Below are 22,591 nucleotides of genomic sequence, written 5' to 3' on the forward strand. Positions count from 1 at the left end.
CACTCTATCCCTTCCTTCCTTCTCTCTCTCTCTCTCTCTCTCTCTCTCTCTCTCTCTCTCTCTCTTCTTTCTCTCTCTCTCCCCTTCCTTCTCTCTCTCTCTCTCTCTCTCTCTCTCTCTTCCATATCACTCTATCCCTTCCTTCCTTCCTTCCTTCCTTCCTTCCTTCCTTCCTTCCTTCCTTCTCTCTCTCTCTCTCTTCTTTTCTCTCTCTCTCTCTTCCTTCTCTCTCTCTCTCTCTCTCTCTTCCATATCACTCTATTCCTTCCTTCCTTCCTTCTCTCTCTCTCTTCTTTCTCTCTCTCTCCCCTTCCTTCTCTCTCTCTCTCTCTCTCTCTCTTCCATATCACTCTATCCCTTCCTTCCTTCTCTCTCTTTCTCTTCTTTCTCTCTCTCTCTCTTCCTTCTCTCTCTCTCCCTTCCATATCACTCTATCCCTTCCTTCTCTCCCTCTCTCTTTCTTCCTTCTCTCTCTCCCTTCTCTCTATCTCTCTCCCTCTTCTCTCCCTCTCTCCCTCCCCCTTCCTTAGAGAGAGAGGGAGGGAGAGAAGGAAGAGAGCACACTTCCACCCGCAGACAAGCCACAGCTGTCTGAACATCATGCCCTCTATCTAACCTTTTGCTCTCTTAGTAGTCTGCCGTGCCCTGTCTCTTTTGATTAAACATTGTGCAAGGGGAAAGTGACGCGGTGGAAACAGGTGCCAAAATAACTTTGTACCACACCACAATTGGGTGATTGGAAGATGTGTAAAGGGCACTGTCCAAAATGTATCTGACTGGTTTTGCATATTGTGCTAATAAAAAGAGCCTCGGCAGAGCTAGCTGGCAGCTTGCTTATGCACAGCTCACCTGCATTACCAACTCCTGCCTCATGTCCTTCACTTCAGTTAGGAAGCTTGCAGCAGGGACACCCTCTGTCCCTTTGGAAGGGACCCCCAAAGGTCATCCAGTCCAACCCGCTGCAATTCAAGAATTGCTACCTCCATTGCTCCACCCACTTGTGCCTTGGCCCTTGGAAAGGAATGCAGCCCCTGAGCTGAAAAAGCGCTCCCCACTCATGGGGCCGCAAGAGGTTTTCTTAGGCATTCTTACAGCACACAGAGTATTTGCCCCAAGCTTTGAAAAATACGTAATAATAATAATAATAATAATAATAATAATTTATACCCCCCCATCTGGCTGGGTTTCCCCAGCCACTCTGGGCGGCTTCCAACAAAATATTAAACATTAAAAGCCTAGCCTAGTCTTCAGAATTACTATTACTATTATTTTATTTGTATTCTGTCTATCTGGTTAGTTTGCTCCAGCTACTCTGGGTGGCTTCCAACATATATAAAAGCATAACAAAACATCAAACATTAAAAGCTTCCCTAAACAGGGCTGCCTTCAGATGTCTTCTAAAAGTCTGGTAGTTCTTTATCTCTTTGACATCTGGTGGGAGGGCGTTCCACAGGGAGGGTGCCACTACCGAGAAGGCCCTATGCCTGGTTCCCTGTAACCTCGCTTCTCGCAGTGAGGGAACCGCCAGAAGGCCCTCGGTGCTGGACCTTAGTGCCCCGGGTGGAACGATGGGGGTGGAGATGCTCCTTCAGGTATACTGGACCGAGGCCGTTTAGGGCTTTAAAGGTCAGCAACAACACTTTGAATTGTGCTTGGACACAAAAATCTACCCACCTGGCGCTCTCCTCACCTCCAATGTCTCCCCGCCTCTTTTCCCCTGCAACGCAGCAGCTTTCAGATTGTGGCGCCTTCAGAAGGAGCGTCTTGAGAAAGAGGAGATTCGCGCCCAGGAAGCTCTCGCCCTCCTGGAGAAAAAGAGGCTGGTGAGCGCGTTTGAGGCCTGGCGTTCCCGCTACAGGGCAGCCCGGCGGATCCTGCCGCTGGTGGCTCAGGTGCAGAGAGGGCTACTAATCCGGTGAGCTAAGCACAATGATGATAATTTTTATATGTGGGCTTCTTGGTCGCGCCTTACGTTCTTTTTCTTCTTTAAAAAAAGTTTTTATTGTTAAAATAATTCAGCATTAATACACACATATTGCGAATATACAAGCATACAAACATACATTTCATACAATCCTTAAAAATATTCAAACATACCTACATTCAGTCCCACAGATAATTCCTTTTCCCATCACCATCCACCACCCCTCACCCCACCTAGACTTCCAATCTACTCAATTGCAATTTCTTTCCACTTCTATTACTTTCTTTCACACACCTTTAACCTAATTTCATGCTTCTTTTTCTATTACACATTGTTACCCATCTTATTTAGTAATTCAGTATTTAAAACGGAACTTGTTTATTCTAATAGGAGTTCTGATTTTTCAATATGGTTTTGCAAGTATCCTTTATACACCTTGCAATCCCTGTCTATCTTCTCTTTGAGATCCTTCCAATTTCTCCCATTGTTTTGGATATATTGTAGTACTCCAATAATTTGGCAAGCCACTCTATTTTCGTCGGTATAATACCACTTTTCCAATTTTTCGCAATCAATAGCCTTGCGGCTACTGTTGCGTATAAATATAATGTCTTGTCTTCTTCCTTTAGACTTCCTGGTACTATTCCCAATAGAAAACCTTCTGGTGTTTTCCTAAATGAATATCTAAACATTTTTTTCATTTTGTTATATATTGTTTCCCAAAATTGTTTGATGTTTAAACAATTCCACCATATATGTATCATAGTACCTTTTCCAGTGTTGCATCGCCAGCAGACATCGCTACAATTTTTATTCATTTTTGCTATTCTTTCCGGTGTTAAATACCACCTATGTTGTATTTTAAGGTAATTTTCTTTCAATATATAACACATAGTGAATTTCATATCTTCTTTCCACAATTTTTCCCATTGTTCAAACATAATATTTTTCTCAATATCTTGCACTCATTTAATCATGGATGCTTTAAACAATTCATCCTTTATTTCCCACTCTAAGATCAGATTACGTTCTTTACCTCTTTGCGACAACTTTCTGGGATAGGTTTGCATTAGCACAGTGTTTCCCAACCTCAGGTCTCTGGCTGTTTTTGGACTACAACTCCCATCATCCCTAGCTAGCAGGAATTGTAGTCGCAAAACAACCTGGAGACCCAAGTTTCCGAAACACTGCATTAGCATCATGCAATGTTCCTCTACGTCTTTGCATGATTAGTTTGCAAGAGGGTGCTCTCCGTTCTTCACAAGGGAGGCCAGTGTTTGCTGCTCTGCAGTTTTCACAACAACGATGATGATGATAATAATTAATAATAATAATAATTAATAATAATTTATTATTTATACCCCGCCCATCTATCTGGGCCTCCTCAGCCACTCTGCGTGGCTTCCAACAAAATATTAAAATACCGTAATTCATCAAACATTAAAAGCTTCCCTTAACAGGGCTGCCTTCAGATGTCTTCTAAAAGTCTGGTAGTTGTTGTTCTCTTTGACATCTGATGGGAGGGCGTTCCACAGGGCGGGTGCCACTACCAAGAAGGCCCTGTGCCTGGTTCCCTGTAACTTGGCTTCTCGCAGGGAGGGAACCGCCAGAAGACCCTCGGCGCTGGACCTCAGTGTCCAGGTAGAACGATGGGGGTGGAGATGCTCCTTCAGATATACTGGACCAAGGCCGTTTAGGGCTCTAAAGATCAGCACCGACACTTTGAATTGTGCTCGGAAATGTACTGGGAGCCAAGGTGGGTCCCTATTGGCATCCCACGATGCTGCTCTGCGACCTTCACAACAAGCCTGCAGAGCGGTGGCTGTCCCAGAAGGCCACTTGCCTTTGAATTCCCCTTCGCCCACCTCCCCTGTCGGAAGCAGGTCAGTGGGAAGAATCGCAAGTGGGCAGAGTTGCCGCTGTGGGCAGCAGGAGGCTGGGCCATGACGGCCTGATCCTGCTGCCAGGCTCTTCCTAAGCCGTTCTGTTCCTTTCCCCACCCCCCTCAAGCTGTTTCCAGGCCTGGAAGTCTGTCACCGACCGGGAGGCGCTGTGCAAGCACAGCAGGGAACGCCTGCGACTCGAAACCTTGAGGGTGCATTTCCATCAATGGGCCCTGATGTTGCAAGTCCGGGAAAAGGCCAGGAAGACTCTGCTGGAGCTGTGGGACTTGAAGCGGAGGAGAGCCCACGGTGAGAACCATATCAAAGTCAGGGCATTGGGTCCAACTTGCTTGAGGTTGCCTGCACTGACTGGCAGCATCTCTTTGGGGTTTCAGAGAGACGCCTCTCTTCCTGAGCCGCCGCCTCCCCCTAAAAAATGAACTGAGATTCTAGTCCTCATGGTTTTGAATAAAGGGCTGGCTTTCATTAGGAAAGCTACAAGGAAAGGTCCTTGTTCCATCTAGCCGAGTGTTGTCCACACTGGCTGGCAGCAGCTCCCCAGGGTTTCCAGATTTCCCTGGAGATGTCGGGATTTGAACCTGCAACCTTCTGCATGCAAAGCAGGTGCTCTACCACTGAGCTGCTCCCAGTGAGCCTTATCATTTGTGTAATAATAATAATAATAATAATAATTTATTATTTATACCCCGCCCATCTGACTGAGTTTCCCCAGCCACTCTGGGTAGCTCCCAATCAAGTATTAAAAACAATACAGCATTAAATATTAAAAACTTCCCTAAACAGGGCTGCCTTCAGATGTCTTTTAAAGATAGGATAGCTGCTTATTTCCTTCACATCTGAAGGGAGGGCGTTCCACAGGGCGGGCGCCACTACCGAGAAGGCCCTCTGTCTGGTTCCCTGTAACCTCACTTCTCGCAATGAGGGAACCGCCAGAAGGCCCTCGGAGCTGGACCTCAGTGTCCGGGCTGAACGATGGGGGTGGAGATGCTTCTTCAGGTATACAGGACCGAGGCCATTTAGGGCTTTAAAGGTCAGCACCAACACTTTGAAATGTGCTCGGAAACATACTGGGAGCCAATGCAGATCTCTCAGGACCGGTGTTATGTGGTCCTGGTGGCCACTCCCAGTCACCAGTCTAGCTGCCACATTCTGGATTAATTGCAGATTCCGGGTCACCTTCAAAGGTAGCCCCACGTAGAGCGCATTGCAGCAGTCCATGCGGGAGATAACTAGAGCATTCACCACTCTGGTGAGACAGTCTGCAGGCAGGTAGGATCTCAGCCTGCGTACCAGATGGAGCTGGTAGATAGCCGCCCTGGACGCAGAATTAACCTGCGCCTCCATGGACAGCTGTGAGTCCAAAATGACTCCCAGGCTGCGCACCTGGTCCTTCAGGGGCACAGTTACCTTGTCAGGATTCAACTTCAATCTGTTAGCCGCCATCCATCCTCCAACCCCCTCCAGGCACTCACATAGGACCTTCACAGCCTTCACTGGTTCTGATTTAAAAGAGAGGTAGAGGTAGAGTGTACAGTCATACCTCGGGTTACAGATGCTTCAGGTTGCGCGTTTTCGGGTTGTGCACCGCGCCAAACCCCAGAATACTGGAACGGGTTACTTCCGGGTTTTGGCGCATGCGCAGAAGCACTAAATCGCATTTTGTGCATGCGCAGAAGCGCAACCCACGCGTGCGCAGATGCGGTGCTGCGGGTTGTGAACGTGCCTCCTGCACAGATCGCGTTCACAACCCGAGCGTCCACTGTACTCGAAATTCCTTCTAAATGTTTATTTTTTTTCTCTCCCTCTCCCTTCTGCACTTAAATAAGGAGGGAACATGGATGCAGCTGAAAAGGTTCCTGCAGCCCAAGCGAGGTGGTCCCAAAAGAGTGGCACCGATGCGCTGGACGACTTCTACCACGCATTGACGTTGCAGCAGGCATTCCGGACTTGGGAACTGAGGTGGCGGGAATCCCAGCGGGCGACGTAAGCACTCAGACCCTGACCTAAGAGCAAAGAAATCGGGGGTAGCAGGCACAGAGAGGTCTTTCTGTATCCAAACTGCAGCTTTCATGTTTCGTCGTTGTTTTGAAAAAGCAAGCTTCTAGTCCTCATTGATAGAGGGCGAAATTTTGGAAGCCAGAGAGAAGTGGCTGAATCCAGTTTCCAAGGGACTGGTTTCCCTCTCCCACTTCTAGCCGTATGGGAAGTTGCAGGATTCTGGCTGCAGAAATTTTGTGTTTACTTTTTCTTTCTGGAGCAGGCAAAAGGCCCTGGCAGGATCTTCCTCCTTCCCATATCAGTTATTTTGGGGACATATTGTGCTCCGGCGGCACAGCGGCAGCAGGAGGCCCCATTAACTAAAGTGGTGCTTCAGGTTAAGAACAGTTTCAGGTTAAGAAACGACCTCCGGAACGAATTAAGTACTTAACCCGAGGTACCACTGTACTTTTCTCCGAAAGCTCACAAAGGTCTTTCCCTTACAGCGCTTTCCGCCGAGTCTCGGAAAGGCAGCAGCTGAGAGAAGCTCTTGGGCTCTGGCGCCTGAAGACCCTCTGCCCGCATCCTCTTGGACTCGGCCCCGGGGACCTCACTGAGGACCTTCTCCTTGCATCGCCGGATTCCGAGGAGTCTTCCCTGTCCTCTGGTTTCCATAGCAACGTGCCTGCCCCGCCTCTCTCTAGCAGTTCGCTGGACAAGGTGAGGACAACTCGCTGACAGGCTTCCCTCTGACCCTGGGGCCAATGCTTTGGTGCATAGGTGGGAGAGGAACAAGCAGGGGCAGCAGATAGATAGATAGATAGATAGATATACACACATCTACCCACACACGATTGATTGATTGATTGATTGATTGATGATTGATTGATTGATGACTGACTGATTGATTGATTGAATTTATATACCGCACTAAATCCGGAGGTCTCAGAGCAGTTCACAGAAAAGATGACAACATATAAAATAAAAACAATAACAATAACCCAATAACTGTCAGGAGCTTTGCCTACACTCGAGTAGGACCCTGGTAAAGACACATACTCGACTGGCATGTTCCCTCCCTCCTGGTCGTTCGTTTGGGAGCTTCGAAAGCTTTCTTTTGCCCGAACATCACAGCGACTGATGCCAACAGACATCGGCACACTTAGGGATCCGCAGAGTTTGCGCATCATGCGTGACAGGCCTCAGCAACTCAGCATTTTGGCTAATCGACTTTATTTACATATAAACACACATGGAGCACTGCAACATGGCTCCCTCTCTCTCTAGCATCAGACAGCAAAGAGAAAGGACAATAGTCCCACTTCATGGAACACAGTAATACAAACATCCTGTCTCAATCACTTCCCACTTTGTGGAGTCAAAACATATAGACAACAATCCCATGACTTCAATCATGAAGCAGGAATTCTAACAATAACACCCCCCCCCCAAAAAAGAGCCACATTTAAAAAGGGTATAGGATGTCAATCAGGTCGACCAACGACCTGGTTAAAAAGGAATGTTTTTGCCTGGCGTCTAAAGTTGTGTAACGAAGGCGCCAGGTGAACTTCCCTGGGGAGAGCATTCCACAGACGGAGAGCCACTGCAGAGAAGGCCCCGTTCTTGTGTTGCCACCCCTGTTCTTGTGTTGCCACCTTGTGTTGCTCTCGAGGAGGAGGCACATGAAGGAGGGCCTCAAAAGATGATCTCAGGGTCTGGGTAGGTTCATATGGGAAGAGGTGGTACTTGAGGTATTGCGGTATCTACATACGTATATATATATATATATATAGTTCTTGGCATCCGTCTTTCTTGAGATGCAATTGTGTGTGTCAAACCAGCGTACAGCTTCTGGGTCATGTGGCCAGCATGACTAAGCTGCTTCTGGTGAACCAGAGCAGCGCACGGAAATGCCGTTTACTTTCCCGCTGGAGCGGTACCTATTTATCTACTTGCACTTTGACGTGCTTTTGAACTGCTAGGTGGGCAGGAGCAGGGACCGAGCAACGGGAGCTCACCCCGTCGCGGGGATTCGAACCGCCGACCTTCCGATCGGCAAGTCCTAGGCTCTGCGGTTTAGACCACAGCGCCACCTACGTCCCTTTTCATATAATAAATCCCTGCATATTTTACTTAAACTATACCATTCAGTATTCCATTATTACATCTTTGGGTGGGACCTAGGATCAGTTCCCCCCCCTCCATATCTACTATAGTTTAGACCGATTGACACGACTGAACCTATGTTAGTCATGTCCATTAACTTCAGTTCATTCAAAGTGCTGGTGTTGACCTTTAAAGCCCTAAACGACCTCGGTCCTGTATACCTGAAGGAGCGTCTCCACCCCCATCGTTCTGCCCAGACACTGAGGTCCAGCTCCAAGGGCCTTCTGGCGGTTCCCTCATTGCGAGAAGTTAGGTTACAGGGAACAGGCAGAGGGCCTTCTCGGTAGTGGCGCCCGCCCTGTGGAAAGCCCTCCCTTCAGATGTGAAGGAAATAAGCACCTATCCTATCTTTAAAAGACATCTGAAGGCAGTCCTGTTCAGGGAAGTTTTTAATATTTAACGCTGTACTGTTTTTAACACTTGATTGGGAGCTGCCCAGAGTGGCTGGGGAAACTCAGCCAGATGGGCGGGGTATAAATAATAAATTATTATTATTATTATTATCATTATTATTCAGTGGGTCTCTTCCAGGTAGGACAAGCAGTAGAGACTCACTCTCTCTGTATATAATCTTAAATAAACAAGCATTTAGAAGCACAAAATTAATACGTCTGTCATTTCATGACTGGGAATAAATAGGAAGGCAGCTCGGAGGACGGTAGCCAGGCCAGCATCTCCTCGTCGTTGACGATTGAAGACTCGGGGCACCTTCCTCCTCACGGCTCCCCATCTCCCAGCCATTTCCCCAGTGAGTCGCAAGATCTCGCTGCCGCAGATCTCTGCCACACCCAGAATCTGAGGCAGCTGCTGGCAAAATGCTTTGCGTTTTGGTCGGCCAGGACTGTGCAAAACCTGAAGGCAGAGCAACACCGCAAGCGGGCTCTCCTCTCCAGGTAAGAGTCTTGGGCAGGGGTCAGCAACCTAAGGCCCATGGGCCACAAGCAGTCTATGGGGGTCGTTTAACTGGTCCCCGAACCGAGCCGCCGGCTTGGTGAGTCCCCACACGCTGCAGTAAAGCAGCGCGGCGCAGAGACTCGCTTCCGCGGCACCGGAAATCATGTCTGTGCAGACACCGGAAATCACATGTGCGTGCACGATCTGGCCCAGGGAGGAATCTCCGCTGGAGTGGAGTGGCCCAGGCAAGGTAAACCTTGCTGACCCCTGGTCTTGGACAATGAAGGATGGGGGCAAAATCTTATGCATTTTGTCTTCGAAGGCGAATCTACCTAATTCACAATTTTTCCAATGATACGGGGACCAAAATTCAGCCTTCCTTTGACATTTGCCTTTCTCCGAATTTTGCAATGCAGTTCTCCTGCCAAGTAAAAGAAATGCAAATGCCGGGTTAGAGAAACGCATTAAAATGCATTTATTAGTTAAAAAAAAAAAGGCATCCAAAGATGTATTATATTTGTTAATGTATAGATTCTGCATGTAACCGCAGAAATCACCTTTAGTGAGCTGAATCCTTGCTTTGAGCAAGCAGGGATTCCGTTTATTGGAAGGCATTCAGGCTGAGACTCGGTATAAAATACAGAAATTTGTGTTTGCTTAGGGAAGTACAGTCGTACCTTGGATCCCGAACGCCTTGCGAGTCAAACATTTTGGCTCCCGAATGCCACAAACCCAAAAGTGAGTGTTCGGTTTGTGAACGTTCTTTGGAAGCCAAATGTCTGACGGGGCTTCTGATTGGCTGCAGGAGCTTCCTGCAGCCAATTAGAAGCCGCGCCTTGGTTTCTGAACGTTTTGGAAGTTGAACAGACTTCCGGAACGGATTCTGTTCGACTTCCGAGATACCACTGTACATTGTTTACGGGGGAAAGTTCTGTAGTCCTAGCTGTCTAGTTGGAGAAACCAAGAAACCACTCAGAAGTACATTGAGGTCCGGAGGAAGGGTGAGAGGGGAGGAAGAAATTTAAACAGGGAGCGACGTAAAATGTATCAGTCAAAACTTCAAAGGAATAAAGAGTAGTCAGCATAGAGGTTGAAGGTAAAGGGATAGTCTGAGAATCTGGAGGTCTCTTACTCTATCTGCTTAAGCCCCATGCAAACCCCTGAGTTGCATCTAAACTTCCAACAACATTAGGGAACATTGCTTTGTATCAAAAAATGGGCAAAATTGCAAAAAATGCACTTGTAAGGAGAAATTTACACTCGGTTGTTGATGGCCTGTTTAAATTACAGATGTGGATAGTTAAGATTGGGAAGACGGAGAATGGAAATGGATAGGCTCTTTCATCCCTTTCTCTATATGAAATTCACCAGGGCCTTCACTTCCTGGTCTGCAGCAGCCGCCCATTTTTCTACATGGCGCATGACTCTAGCGTGCCTGGAGAGTGCCAGGGGGCAGCGTCTTCTGGCGTCCTGCTTCGGGAGGTGGAAGGCGGAGTTCCTGAGAGCTGACCGGCGACGGAAAGACGGACGCCCACGGCGGAGACTGGCGGGGTACGGGGCGATGTGGCGATGGAGGAAAGCGATCAGGGGGTCCCGGGCTCTGCGTTTTAGCTCCGTCAGCCAGGTGAGCTGGGGGTGGAGTGGGGGGGTTCCACAGGCGGATGGTATCTGGGGTGCCAGAGCTTGAACAAGAACGTAAGAGGAGCCTGCTGGATGAGGCCCATCTCGCTCAACATCCTGTTCCCGCAGTGGATGACCAGATGCCCCTTATGGTAATAATAATAATAATAATAATAATAATAATAATAATAATACAGTGGTACCTCGGGTTACATACGCTTCAGGTTACATACGCTTCAGGTTACAGACGCTTTAGGTTACAGACTCCGCTAACCCAGAAATAGTGCTTCAGGTTAAGAACTTTGCTTCAGGATGAGAACAGAAATCGCGCAGCAGCAGCAGGAGGCCCCATTAGCTAAAGTGGTGCTTCAGGTTAAGAATGGTTTCAGGTTAAGAACGGACCTCCGGAACGAATTAAGTTCTTAACCTGAGGTACCACTGTAATGTATTATTTATACCCCACCCACCTGACTGGGTTTCCCCAGCCACTCTGGGAGGCTCCCAACAGAATACTAAAAACGCAATAAAACATCAGACATTAAAAACTTCCCTAAATAGGGCTGCCTTCAGATGTCTTCTAAAAGTCAGCTAGTTGTGTACACTACACATCTGATGGGAGGGTGTTCCACAGGGCAGGCACCACTACCAAGAAGGCCCTGTAACCTCGCTTCTCACAGGGAGGGAACTGCCAGAAGGCCCTCAGCGCTGGACCTCAGTATCCGGGCTGAACGATGGAGGTGGAGACGCTCCTTCAGGTATACTGGGCCGAGGCCGTTTAGGGCTTTAAAGGTCAGCAACAACACTTTGAATTGTGCTCGGAAACGTACTGGGAGCCAATGTAGGTCTTTCAAGACCGGTGTTATATGGTCTCGGCGGCCGCTCCCAGTCATCAGTCTAGCTGCTGCATTCTGGATTAGTTGTAGTTTCTGGGTCACCTTCAAAGGTAGCCCCACGTAGAGCGCATTGCAGTAGTCCAAGTGAGAGATGAAAGCATTGCTTGACTGGGCTTGAGTCATTGACAATAATTTCTGATTAAATCCCGCAAGCCTCTGCATCTCTGCCCCATTTTCTCTACTGCCCATTTCTCTTGCTATTATTATTATTATTATTATTATTATTATTATTATTATATTGCTGACAGCATGGCGTGCTTCATTTTCCATAATTCCTCATAGCAATCCCACGTGACCACCACAATGTAGGTCTTTCAAGACCGGTATTATATGCTCTTGGCGGCCGCTCCCAGTCACCAGTCTAGCTGCCGCATTCTGGATTACAGCTGTACCTCACGTTAAGTACGTAATTCGTTCTGGAGGTCCGTTCTTAACCTGAAACTGTTCTTAACCTGAAGCACTACTTTAGCTAATGGGGCCTCCCGCTGCCGCCGGAGCACGATTTCTGTCCTCATCCTGAAGCAAAGTTGTTAACCCGAGGTACTATTTCTGGGTTAGCGGAGTCTGTAACCTGAAGCATATGTAACCCGAGGTACCACTGTACAGTGGTGCCCCGCAAGACGAATGCCTCGCAAGACGGAAAACCCGCTAGACGAAAGGGTTTTCCGTTTTGGAGGTGCTTCGCAAAACGAATTTCCTATGTGCTTGCTTCGCAAGACGAAAATGTCTTGCGAGTTCCTGCGGGGTTTTTTCCCTTTCCCCCCCCCCTTTTTCCCAAGCCGCTAAACCGCTTATCAGCTGATCGGCTAAGCCGCTTATCAGCTGATCCTTAAGCCGCTTATCAGCTGATCCTTAAGCCGCTTATCAGCTGATCCTTAAGCCGCTTATCAGCTTATCAGCTTATCAACTCGCGGAACGGATTCTTTTCGTCTTGCGAGACACCACTGTAGTTGTAGTTTTCGGGTCACTTTCAAAGGTAGCCCCACGTAGAGCTCGTTGCAGTAGTCAAGCGGGATCTGAGCACAAAAGCGCTCTCCCTGCTATCAGTTTCCAGCTGTGGAAGGAGAGCAGAGCCACAGCTGGAGGCAACGATTCTTCCGATAGAGAGTTTATCCACTAGGAAGCTCAGGGGCAGGGACCCTGCTTGGCATGCAGAAGGTTCTGGGTTCCATCTCCTGCAGCATCTTGTGACAGGGATGGGGAAGACCCCGTGCCCAAAATCCCAGAGAGCCTCTGCCGATTTGGCTCCCTGTACAAATCCTGTCATGACCTCTTGACCCCTGGATGGATCCTAACCAGGGTGGATCAAAATCAACAATTTAAAAAAAATAAATTAATCAAAAAAATCAGAGTTTTTAAAATTTAAATCTGATTTTTAAAATAAAATACTTTTGGAGGAAAAATCTTTCTAAAGATAGTTTTCTATTTAAGTTACATTAAAGATTTTCATGTGTGCTACAACTCAGTTGGAGTTTTTTTATTTAAAGAAACCGTTTAACCACTTCAGTTAACAAACATGGATACATATGCTATAATGTTATTGTTTTAGTTAAATAAATTGTTCAAATTGTTCTTAAGGAAATGGTTGTTTTTCTCCTTCCAGCACAGTACAGCAGAAAAGTTGTCCAAATATTACCGTAACTTATTAAACCTTACAAGAATTTCATAATTATCTGTCTATGTATTTCTAATAGTGTAACCAAATCAGTAATTTTTGATATAACTTTAAAAGCTACTCTGAAAATTTATTCTTCCAAAAATGAAACCTTCATCTGGTTGTAAATATTAAGATTATACCAGCAAGAATGAGTCTTTCTGTAAAAAAATGATTTAAATCAAGTCTTACTGACTAGTGATTTAAATCAAGTCTTACTGACTAGTGATTTAAATCGTGATTTAAATTGATATGATTTACCATATTTTTTGCTCTATAAGACTCACTTTTCCTCTCCTAAAAAGTAAGGGCAAATGTGTGTGCGTCTTATGGGGCGAATGCAGGCTGCGCAGCTATCCCAGAAGCCAGAACAGCAAGAGGGATTGCTGCTTTCACTGCGCGGCAATCCCTCTTGCTGTTCTGGCTTCTGAGATTCAGAATATTTTTTTTCTTGTTTTCCTCCTCCAAAAACTAGGTGCGTCTTGTGGTCTGGTGCGTCTTATAGAGCGAAAAATATGGTAAATCAAATCCACCCTGATCCTAACCCTGTTTTCTTGTAAGAAGATCAAATTTGACTTTATCCCTTCCTTCTTTCCAGGCCAGCAACTACTGGACGAGAGCGGCCACCTTCCGCCAGTGCGTCCAGCGGCAGAGCGGCTTCATCGGAGCCCGGAAATTCCTGAAATCGCCACTTCTTTGGCCAAGCAGTAAGGAACTCCCCCTGTCTGTTGTTTTCTTGGGGAATTTGCAGGTGCACAGAAAGTTTTTTTGTCACTGGGGCAATGCCCTTTGGGCCTCTCTCGGACTTTTCCAGCCTACCCCCCTTTGCGCCCTTCCTTGAGGTTTTTTTGCTCGCCCGGAAATGGGACTTTAAATTTGGGGCCTGCCTCCTACCTGCCCGGATGGAGGACAGGGCTAGAGGAGAGCATGCGAGTCTCTGTGGAAACTAGCATGCCGTGGAAAATTAAAAATTGGGATTTCCTGCTCTGCCTGCTTTTGCTGCTCATCCAAGCAACCGTGGGCAGGAAATGGGACCCCCCCTCCCCAAATTAATGATATTGTTATAATTTGGCTATAATTGGGGGATTTTTTGGGGGGGGGGACTTGTTTGCATATTATTAACAATAATAGATATTGTCATAATTTGGCTGTTATTGGGGGAATTTGGGGAAAATAAAAGCTTATTTGTAAAATCATCATGATGACAATTGATATTGTTAGAATTTGACTATTGGGGGAATTTTGGAAAAATAATAAAAACTTATTTGCAAATTAATAATTGATATTGTTATAAATTGGCTATTATTTGGGGAATTTTGGAAAAATAATTATAACTTATTTGCAATATAATAATTGATATTGCTATAAGTTGGCTATTATTGGGGGAATTTTAGAAAAATAATAAAAACTTATTTGCAATAAAAGGCGGGGGGGCAAAAGGAAATGTGACCGCCTGGGAGTACTGACATGTAGCACAGTTCGGCGCAGATCAGAGGGAGAGAGTCAGGGCTACACCAGCTAGCTTTCAGTTAGTAGTTTTATTAAGGAGCCAGAACAGGAAACAGTTCGCCAGGCGAACTTCCACAGATGGGGAGCCACTGCAGAGAAGGCCCCGTTCTTGTGTTGCGACCCTCCGGACCTCTCGAGGAGGAGGCACACAAAGAAGGGCCTCAGAAGATGATCTCAGGGTCTGGGTAGGTTCATATGGAAAGAGGCGGTACCTTGAGGTATTGCGGTCCTGAGCCGTTTAAGGCTTTATAGCTCAAAACCAGCACTTGGAATTTATGTCAGCAATGAGAAGGGGCAGAAAGTGGGCGGGGCATCCTCTCCCCCTGCCCCTCTGTTTCCGCCACCCTTTCACCGGCTGAACCCGCCTCATCCATTGTGCATTAACCTGGTTTCTCCTCTTTTAAGGGCGCAGGCGGACGAGCGAAGAGGCTCCTCAGCCAGGCTTAGCCATCCATTCCAGACTGACCTCCAGCTCTTTCCGCGTCTGGCTGACGCTCTACAGATGCCAAAGCAAAAGCCTGGGGCCACAGCGGGCCCCCATGCATATGGAGGCAGCAGGACAAGGCAGCAGACATGGGTGGAACCAGGAGACGAGGCCCGAAACGACCCCATCCGCAGTGGACAGGAGGTGGCTTGGGTAAGGCTGTGAGCCGTCAAGTCTGTAGTGTGCACAAAGGCAGTAGAGAGAGAGAGAGACCCTCAGCTGGGTCAATGTAGCCTCACGTTTGAAATCTTGCCTGGTTGCCAGAGGCGATCAGGAATTTCTGTGCAGGCGAGTAAGCAGGCGGGGGGGGGAGGAAGGGATTTTGCCGCTCCTCCCCCACCAGCTCCTTTGGTTTCCTTCTGATCTGAATAATAATAATAATAATAATAATAATAATAATAATAATAATTAATTGGGTAGTGTTCTCAAAACTACCAGCATGAGTTTGACCAAACTGCGGGAAGCAGTGGAAGACAGCAGTGCCTGGCGTGCTCTGGTCCATGGGGTCACGAAGAGTTGGACACGACTAAACAACAACAACAACAACAATAATATTTATACCCTGCCTGTCTGGCTGGGTTTCCCCAGCCACTCTGGGCAGCTTCCAACAAAATATTAAAAATACAATAAAACATCAAACATTAAAAACTTCCCTAAACAGGGCTGCCTTCAGATGTCTTCTAAAAGTCAGATAGTTGTTTATTTCCTTGACAACTGACGGGAGGGCATTCCACAAGGCGGGCGCCACCACCGAGAAGTCCCTCTGCCTGGTTCCCTGTAACCTCACTTCTCGTAGTGAGGGAACCGCCAGAAGGCCCTCAGGGCTGGACCTCAATGCCCGGGCAGAACGATGGGAGTGGAGACACTCCTTCAGGTATACTGGGCCGAGGCTATTTAGGGCTTTAAAGGTCAGCACCAATACTTTGAATTGTGCTCGGAAACGTACTGGGAGCCAGTGTAGGTGGGGAACAGAATGTCTCGCCACTCCTCTGTCGCTACTTGGTAGAAGTCTAGTGGGGAAACATGCCTTCTACGAGGGTAATAGCTTTCGTTTCTGTGCTGGCCTCAGTGGAGAAAGAACTCTAGCAAAGTGGAAAATCGCCTGCCTTGCATACCGAAGGTCACAGGTTTGATCCCTGGCATCTCCCAATCTGAAATTCTTAAGAGCTGCTGCCAGCTAGTGTACACAATACTGGGCCAGATGGACCGGCCCTTGGTTCAGAACCATGAGGACTAGGATCATGGAAACGCAGGCTGCTAGCCTCCCGCTGGTGAGAGACTGGAGGAAATGGACATTTAAATCTGCAAGACTGGGTTGATATATGAATTCTGGCACCCTGAAATTCATGGCATGTTGTACGCTGAAAGAAAATTATATGAAAATGATGTACCGGTGGTGTTTGACTCCTAGTAAGCAGAAATGTTTAGAACAGGTACAAATACCTGCTGGAAATGTAAAGGAAAAGAAGGCGCCTTTTATCATATGTGGGGGATGTGTAAGGTAATAAAAGCTTTCTGGGAGATGATATATAATGAAATGGGAAAAAAACTTATTACCTTTGTTAAAAAAATAGAAGCCTTTTTATTAGGAATTATAGGTCCCGACATCCTAAAAGATTAGAAAATACTTTTTTATGTACGTGACAACAGCCGCTCAGATGATACTAGCCTAGAGATGGAAAGAAGACAAAGTCCCTACCAGAGAGGAACGGCAAGCTAAGCTGATGGACTACGCCGAGATGGCAAAACTGACTGGAAAACTCAGGAACCAAGAGGACAAAAACTTTAAAAAAAGAATGGGAAAAATGTATAAGTTATTTAGGAGACCGCCTGCAAGCAGATGGAAACATTAGCAGGATTTTAATCTCACTTGTAATGTAACCATGGATAATACGGATTGATAGAAAATATAGGTTATGGAATAATAATACGCAGTTATAAATGTTGAGAATAAGCTGTTTCCCTCTCTGCTGCAGGAGGGAGTATTTGGCACGGTGGAGGCACCACGTCCTCCTGCGCCGGTTCCAGCACAGAAAGGAGAAGTGGCGCCTGGCAAGGGCATGGGTGGTTTGGAAGGATAGCTGCCAGACAGAGCTGGCAGTGCAAGCTTTGGTGAGTGTGTATGAGAAACTCAAGGCGGGATGAAGTGAATAACCCTGTTGCTTTTGTTCAACCTCCACTCTGTTCCTGGGAAGCGATCTGCAGTAAAAGGAACCTCAGTGGTGTGTTGTTTTTTTAAAAAAAACCCCACTGTTTTTAAGTTTCTAGTCCATAAGGGATATAAGAAGCTTGATAAATCATGGGTGGTGCAGCGGTCAGGATAACGAGCTGGGCTGCTGTCTCCCAGTCCAAATCTCTGCCTCCCCCCCCCCCACTGCACAGCAAATCATTCCCCCCACTGCCTTTCTCCAGGTTTCCATCTGTAGAATGGGCGCAGGTAATACTGGTTTGCCTTTGTTGTTGTCAATACTTGCTGGGACGATGCAGGTGAGGTGTTTATAAGCACCTGCAGCCTCTTTCTTACGGTGGAAAAGTAATTAGCACTATTATTTTTTTAGGCCCAGGGTTACGTTCAGATGGGAAGATTATTCTTTTCGTGGGAAGGTTATACAACATCTGCTGTCCGCTGAGCAGTCATTGCAGCTTATGTGCTGGGAGTCTGCAACAGAGTTAGAAACTCAGATATATAAGCTAGGCTCCTTAAACCAGGGTTAGTCGCTGAAACGGAATGCCCAGTAGCCTTTTTTGAGCAGGCAGCTCGAAAGTTGTGTTATTCAGTGCTTTTTTTTTGGTTCCTGAAATTTGTTCGGATAAAATATCGCAGGTAGAATTCTACAGGATGTGTTGCTGGTGTGTGAAAACAGGCAAGATTTGGGGACCCCTAGGCATACACCTCCAGATGGAGGCGACATCAGGCACTATCCTGGCGCTCGGGCACCTTCACTCGATTGCAAAATGCCCCTGGCAAATCTCGATCACTGTTTACAGCCAGACTTAATATGTTTCCCTCGATGATAGTGAGAGGAAGATATTTAGCTCTCCCAGAATCAGAGCATCTCTGCAAATGTAGTAAACAGGAACCTGATGTTGTTGTTGTTTAGTCGTTTAGTCGTGTCCGACTCTTCGTGACCCCATGGACCAGAGCACGCTAGGCACTCCTGTCTTCCACTGCCTCCCGCAGTTTGGTCAGACTCATGTTTGTAGCTTCGAAGACACTATCCAACCATCTTGTCCTCTGTCGTCCCCTTCTCCTTGTGCCCTCCATCTTTCCCAACATCAGGGTCTTTTTCCGGGGAGTCTTCTCTTCTCATGAGGTGGCCAAAGTATTTGGAGCCTCAGCTTCACGATCTGTCCTTCCAGTGAGCACTCAGGGCTGATTTCCTTCAGAATGGATAGGTTTGATCTTCTTGCAGTCCATGGGACTCTCAAGAGTCTCCTCCAGCACCAGAATTCAAAAGCATCAATTCTTCGGTGATCAGCCTTCTTTATAGTCCAGCTTTCACTTTCATACTACTGGGAAAACCATAGCTTTTACTATACGGACCTTTGTTGGCAAGGTGATGTCTCTGGTTTTTAAGATGCTGTCTAGGTTTGTCATTGCTCTCCTCCCAAGAAGCAGGCATCTTTTAATTTCGTGGTTGCTGTCACCATCTGCAGTGATCATGGAGCCCAAACTCTAGAAATTGATAAATGGTAGGGTTTTGATTTAATTGGGATGTGGATGATGAAAGTACAAACTGCAGAGCTGTGCTGGACAGGGAATCCCTAGGCTAGGTAAAGGTAAAGGGACCCCTGACCATTAGGTCCAGTTGTGGCCGACTCTGGGTTTGCAGCGCTCATCTCGCTTTACTGGCCGAGGGAGCCGGCGTACAGCTTCCGGGTCATGTGGCCAGCATGACTAAGCCGCTTCTGGCGAACCAGAGCAGCGCACAGAAACGCCGTTGACCTTCCCGCCGGAGTGGTACCTATTTATCTACTTGCACTTTGACGTGCTTTCGAACTGCTAGGTTGGCAGGAGCAGGGACTGAGCAACGGGAGCTCACCCCGTTGCGGGGATTCAAACCGCTGACCTTCTGATCGGCAAGTCCCAGGCTCTGTGGTTTAACCCACAGCGCCACCCGCATCCCTAGGCTAGCTTAGGCAAAAAACCCTGGCTGGCCTAACAAAGAGTGAATCTTGTTAATACAACAAAAGGAGTTGATGGGGCCATCCCAGAGGAATCCTTTTGACAGATGCTGCCAAGATGGGCTGTGTGTTTGAGGTTGCAGGAGAAAAGATTTTTTGAGCAAGAGGAGCTGGGAAGAAGAAAGATTGGGATCCATCTTGGGGAGGACTCCAAGGCCCCATTGCTGTGGAGTCCAAGCCCCTTCTGAATTCTCCCCACAGGTGAGGCAGAGGCTGGCGCAGTGGAGCTGGGCAGTCTGGAGGCGGCGCTGCCTGCAGAGCTGGGTGGCGGAGCGTTTCCTGGCGGGCGAAGAGAGGCAGCTTCTTGAGCAGGTAAGGGCGAGCGATTTCCCAAACTGGGCGCTGGGGGAGTGCTAGGGTTTCACCCCAAAACCACTGGTGGTGTGCTGCGGGACAGGAGTCCAGCAAGCAAAAGCTTCCCTCCCAGGCACCTATAGCACAACTTCCCTTAGAAGAGGTTGCCCACTGTGCCTCTGAATGCTTCACGACGCTCCTCCAACATTGCGTCCCGCTGTGGTTTGGCTGATGCTCTTGCTGCCTCTGCCAAGGAGTCTTGAGTTAGCTCCCAAAGCAATTCCCCCTGGAGGTTGGCTGTTGCAGCTCTGTAGTGAGTCACTGTTCTGGGGCCAGACTCTTGCCATTCGGTGACTTGGACAGAAGCACAGTTCTTTTTCAGCTTTGTATACCGTATTTTTCTCTCTATAAGATGCACCAGACCACAAGACGCACCTAGTTTTTGGAGGAGGAAAACAAGAAAAAAAATATTCTGAATCTCAGAAGCCAGAACAGCAAGAGGGATTGCTGCGCAGTGAAAGCAGTAATCCCTCTTGCTGTTCTGGCTTCTGGGATAGCTGCGCAGCCTGCATTCGCTCCATAAGACGCACACACATTTCCCCTTACTTTTTAGGAGGGAAAAAGTGAGTCTTATAGAGCAAAAAATACGGTACATATACTATGGAACTCCCTGCCTATTGACATTTTTGCTTAGGCAGGCCTACCCAGATATGCAGAATGTTGATGTGTGTTTTAATCCGTTTAGCTCTGGGTTTCCCAAATTTGTGTTTTCAGCTGTTGTTGGACTACCATTCCCATCATCCATGGCCACTGGTCCTGCTAGCTAGGGACGATGGGAGTTGTAGTCCAAAAATAGTTGAAAACCAAAGTTTGGGAAACCCTGGTTTAGCTTATCGTTTATTTTTTGACCGTTGCAAAGAATTGTTTGAAAATTCCCTTGTTGTATTCTTTTTGTAAACCACTTTGAATCTTAAAATCCTAGCATCCTAGAGTTGGAAGGGACCCAGCCAACATGGGCAGGGTATAAATATTGCTATTAATCACAGCTAAACAATCAGGCAGAATATAAATGTTATGAAATAAGTAAATCGGACGCAGAGAAAGACCCCATTATCCAAGCTGGGGCAATTTTAGTGTTTCAATTTCTAGATACCAAAGCAGGGAAGTGTTAACAGAAATGTTAAGAAAAACTTATTCCACGAGGTCAGGCTATTTTGTCCCATCTAGCTGGCCAAGAGGAAAGAAAAGGATCATCTGTTTGTGTCTCAGGGGAGCATATTTGACAATAGGGCTTGGAATGTTGGCCCCTTGAGGTCACAGTCAGCTGCTTCCCCAAACTCCGCAGTGAGAGTACCTGCTATCTCTGACCCTTTCCATCCTTTCCCCCCCTCAGGCTTTTGGAAGGTGGCGGCAGCTGACAGCCTCCCGTTCAGAGGGCAGAGGTGACTTCTAACAGGCCTAAACATTTTTTTTAAGATTTCCGGGGCAGCGAGTGAGTCTGCAGGCAAAAGGAAACGGCAGCTTTCCACCCCCATTTTGCCTGCAAAAGCCTTGGCAACTGAAAATTCTCCAGCCTAAAAGATTACCACTTGGAAAAGCCCAGAACCTTTATAGGAAGCATGAGCTTCCCATCACAAATCTCTTCTCTCTCTGGTGGAACGAGCACTCGTTAATTTTTTATTGCTCAATAAACACTAGCAGCCTCAATGTCTTTTTTTTCTTCCTTCCTTGCAAAGGAACAGTGCCAATCGGCTTGCCTTCAAATCACAGCTGGGCAACTGAGTCATAGGCTGCTATACATTAAAGCGCATTCCCCTCTCTCGATGGCTGGAATTCAATGCTGTTTGTGTCCCCTGCACTCCTGTGCCCATTTTATAGGTAGCAAACCGAGGACATGATGCCCAGAGCCACCCGGTGCATCCCTACTTTGTCAGGCCTTTGTAAATCCTTTATGAACTTTCACCTTTTCATACCATAAATAATCATGCCAATCAAAAATATTGTCATGACCTTCTAAGTCTAGAATGTGAATTCTCTAATGTCATCAATTCTTTCAACCAACAATGACAGGATGCCTCATAGTATAGTCTCATATCTGGCAGGGAAAAACCTCTTTCTTTTGCATCTATCAATCTTTTATATTTTATTCTCGGTTTTTTCCCTTGCCAAATATATTTAGAAATACCTTTTAGCCATGTGTTGAAACAATCTGTCTAGCCAATCACTGGAATCAATTGAAGCAGAATAACATTCTTGGCAATACAGTTATCTTTATAGTCGACACTCTACCTAGTAGTGAAAGATCTATTCTGCTCCAAATTTGCAAATTTAATATCTTCCCGAAAAGACCCTGATGTTGGGAAAGATTGAGGGCACAAGGAGAAGGGGACGACAGAGGACGAGATGGTTGGACAGTGTTCTCGAAGCTACCAGCATGAGTTTGACCAAGCTGCGGGAGGCAGTGGAAGACAGGAGTGCCTGGCGTGCTCTGGTCCATGGGGTCACGAAGAGTCAGACACGACTAAACAACAACAATATCTTCCCAGGTTTTCAAATAATTATCTTTAAACAAATTTATATTGTTTGCTGTTGCCCATACACCTAAATACTTAACCCATGGCTGTCATGGCAGCCTACATTTAAAGCATGGGCTTCACCCAAAAAATTCTGGGAACAGTAGTTTAAGGGTGCTAGGAATTATAGTTGCATGAGGGGTAAACTTCTGTTTTTGGGATTCCTTTGGGGTAGCTTTTGGGACTTTTTTGTTCAGAGGAAAAGTGAGGAAGAGAGGCCACATTGATAGAAGCTTATAAAACGATGCACAGTTCGGAGGAGGTGGAAAGAGAGAAGTTTTTCTCCTCCTCTCACAACATCATGGTCATCCAGCGAAGCTGAATGTGGGAAGAGTCAGGGCAGAGAAAAAGAAATGCTTTTTCACACAGCTATGGAACCCTTAAACTATGGAACTCACTGCCACAGGAGACAGTGACGGCCACCAACTTGGATGGCTTTAAGAGAGGACCAGACAGATACATGGAGGAGAAAGCTATTGATGACTTAACCACCATTCTGGCAATGCTTTGCCTC

General features: G+C 47.0%; 2 protein-coding genes across 2 annotated transcripts in view; both read left to right on the plus strand.

Moving 5' to 3' along the window:
- The window catches only part of NXN (nucleoredoxin), a 102,125-nt gene that overhangs the window by 9,429 nt on the left and 70,105 nt on the right, over positions 1 to 22,591 (plus strand). The window lies entirely within an intron of this gene.
- LOC308464011 (uncharacterized protein) lies at positions 1,657 to 21,211 on the plus strand. The gene is made up of 11 exons (XM_080983044.1): positions 1,657 to 1,915; positions 3,935 to 4,116; positions 5,655 to 5,811; positions 6,312 to 6,525; positions 8,611 to 8,864; positions 10,237 to 10,489; positions 13,631 to 13,739; positions 14,947 to 15,178; positions 17,002 to 17,137; positions 19,412 to 19,522; positions 20,898 to 21,211. The coding sequence occupies exons 2-11, from the start codon at positions 4,044 to 4,046 to the stop codon at positions 20,955 to 20,957; spliced, it is 1,599 nt and encodes a 532-aa protein (XP_080839170.1). The 5' UTR covers positions 1,657 to 1,915; positions 3,935 to 4,043; the 3' UTR covers positions 20,958 to 21,211.

This window comes from Podarcis pityusensis (assembly GCF_964106645.2).
Source record: "Podarcis pityusensis genome assembly, chromosome: 15".
In the NCBI taxonomy this organism is placed as follows: domain Eukaryota; kingdom Metazoa; phylum Chordata; class Lepidosauria; order Squamata; family Lacertidae; genus Podarcis; species Podarcis pityusensis.

Coding starts and splice junctions, on each gene's coding strand:
- LOC308464011 (XM_080983044.1), top strand. CDS start 4,044: ATGTTGCAAGTCCGGGAAAAGGCCAGGAAGACTCTGCTGGAGCTGTGG. Junction 4,117..5,654: donor GAAGCGGAGGAGAGCCCACG/GTGAGAACCATA, acceptor CACTTAAATAAG/GAGGGAACATGGATGCAGCT. Junction 15,179..17,001: donor GTGGACAGGAGGTGGCTTGG/GTAAGGCTGTGA, acceptor TCTCTGCTGCAG/GAGGGAGTATTTGGCACGGT.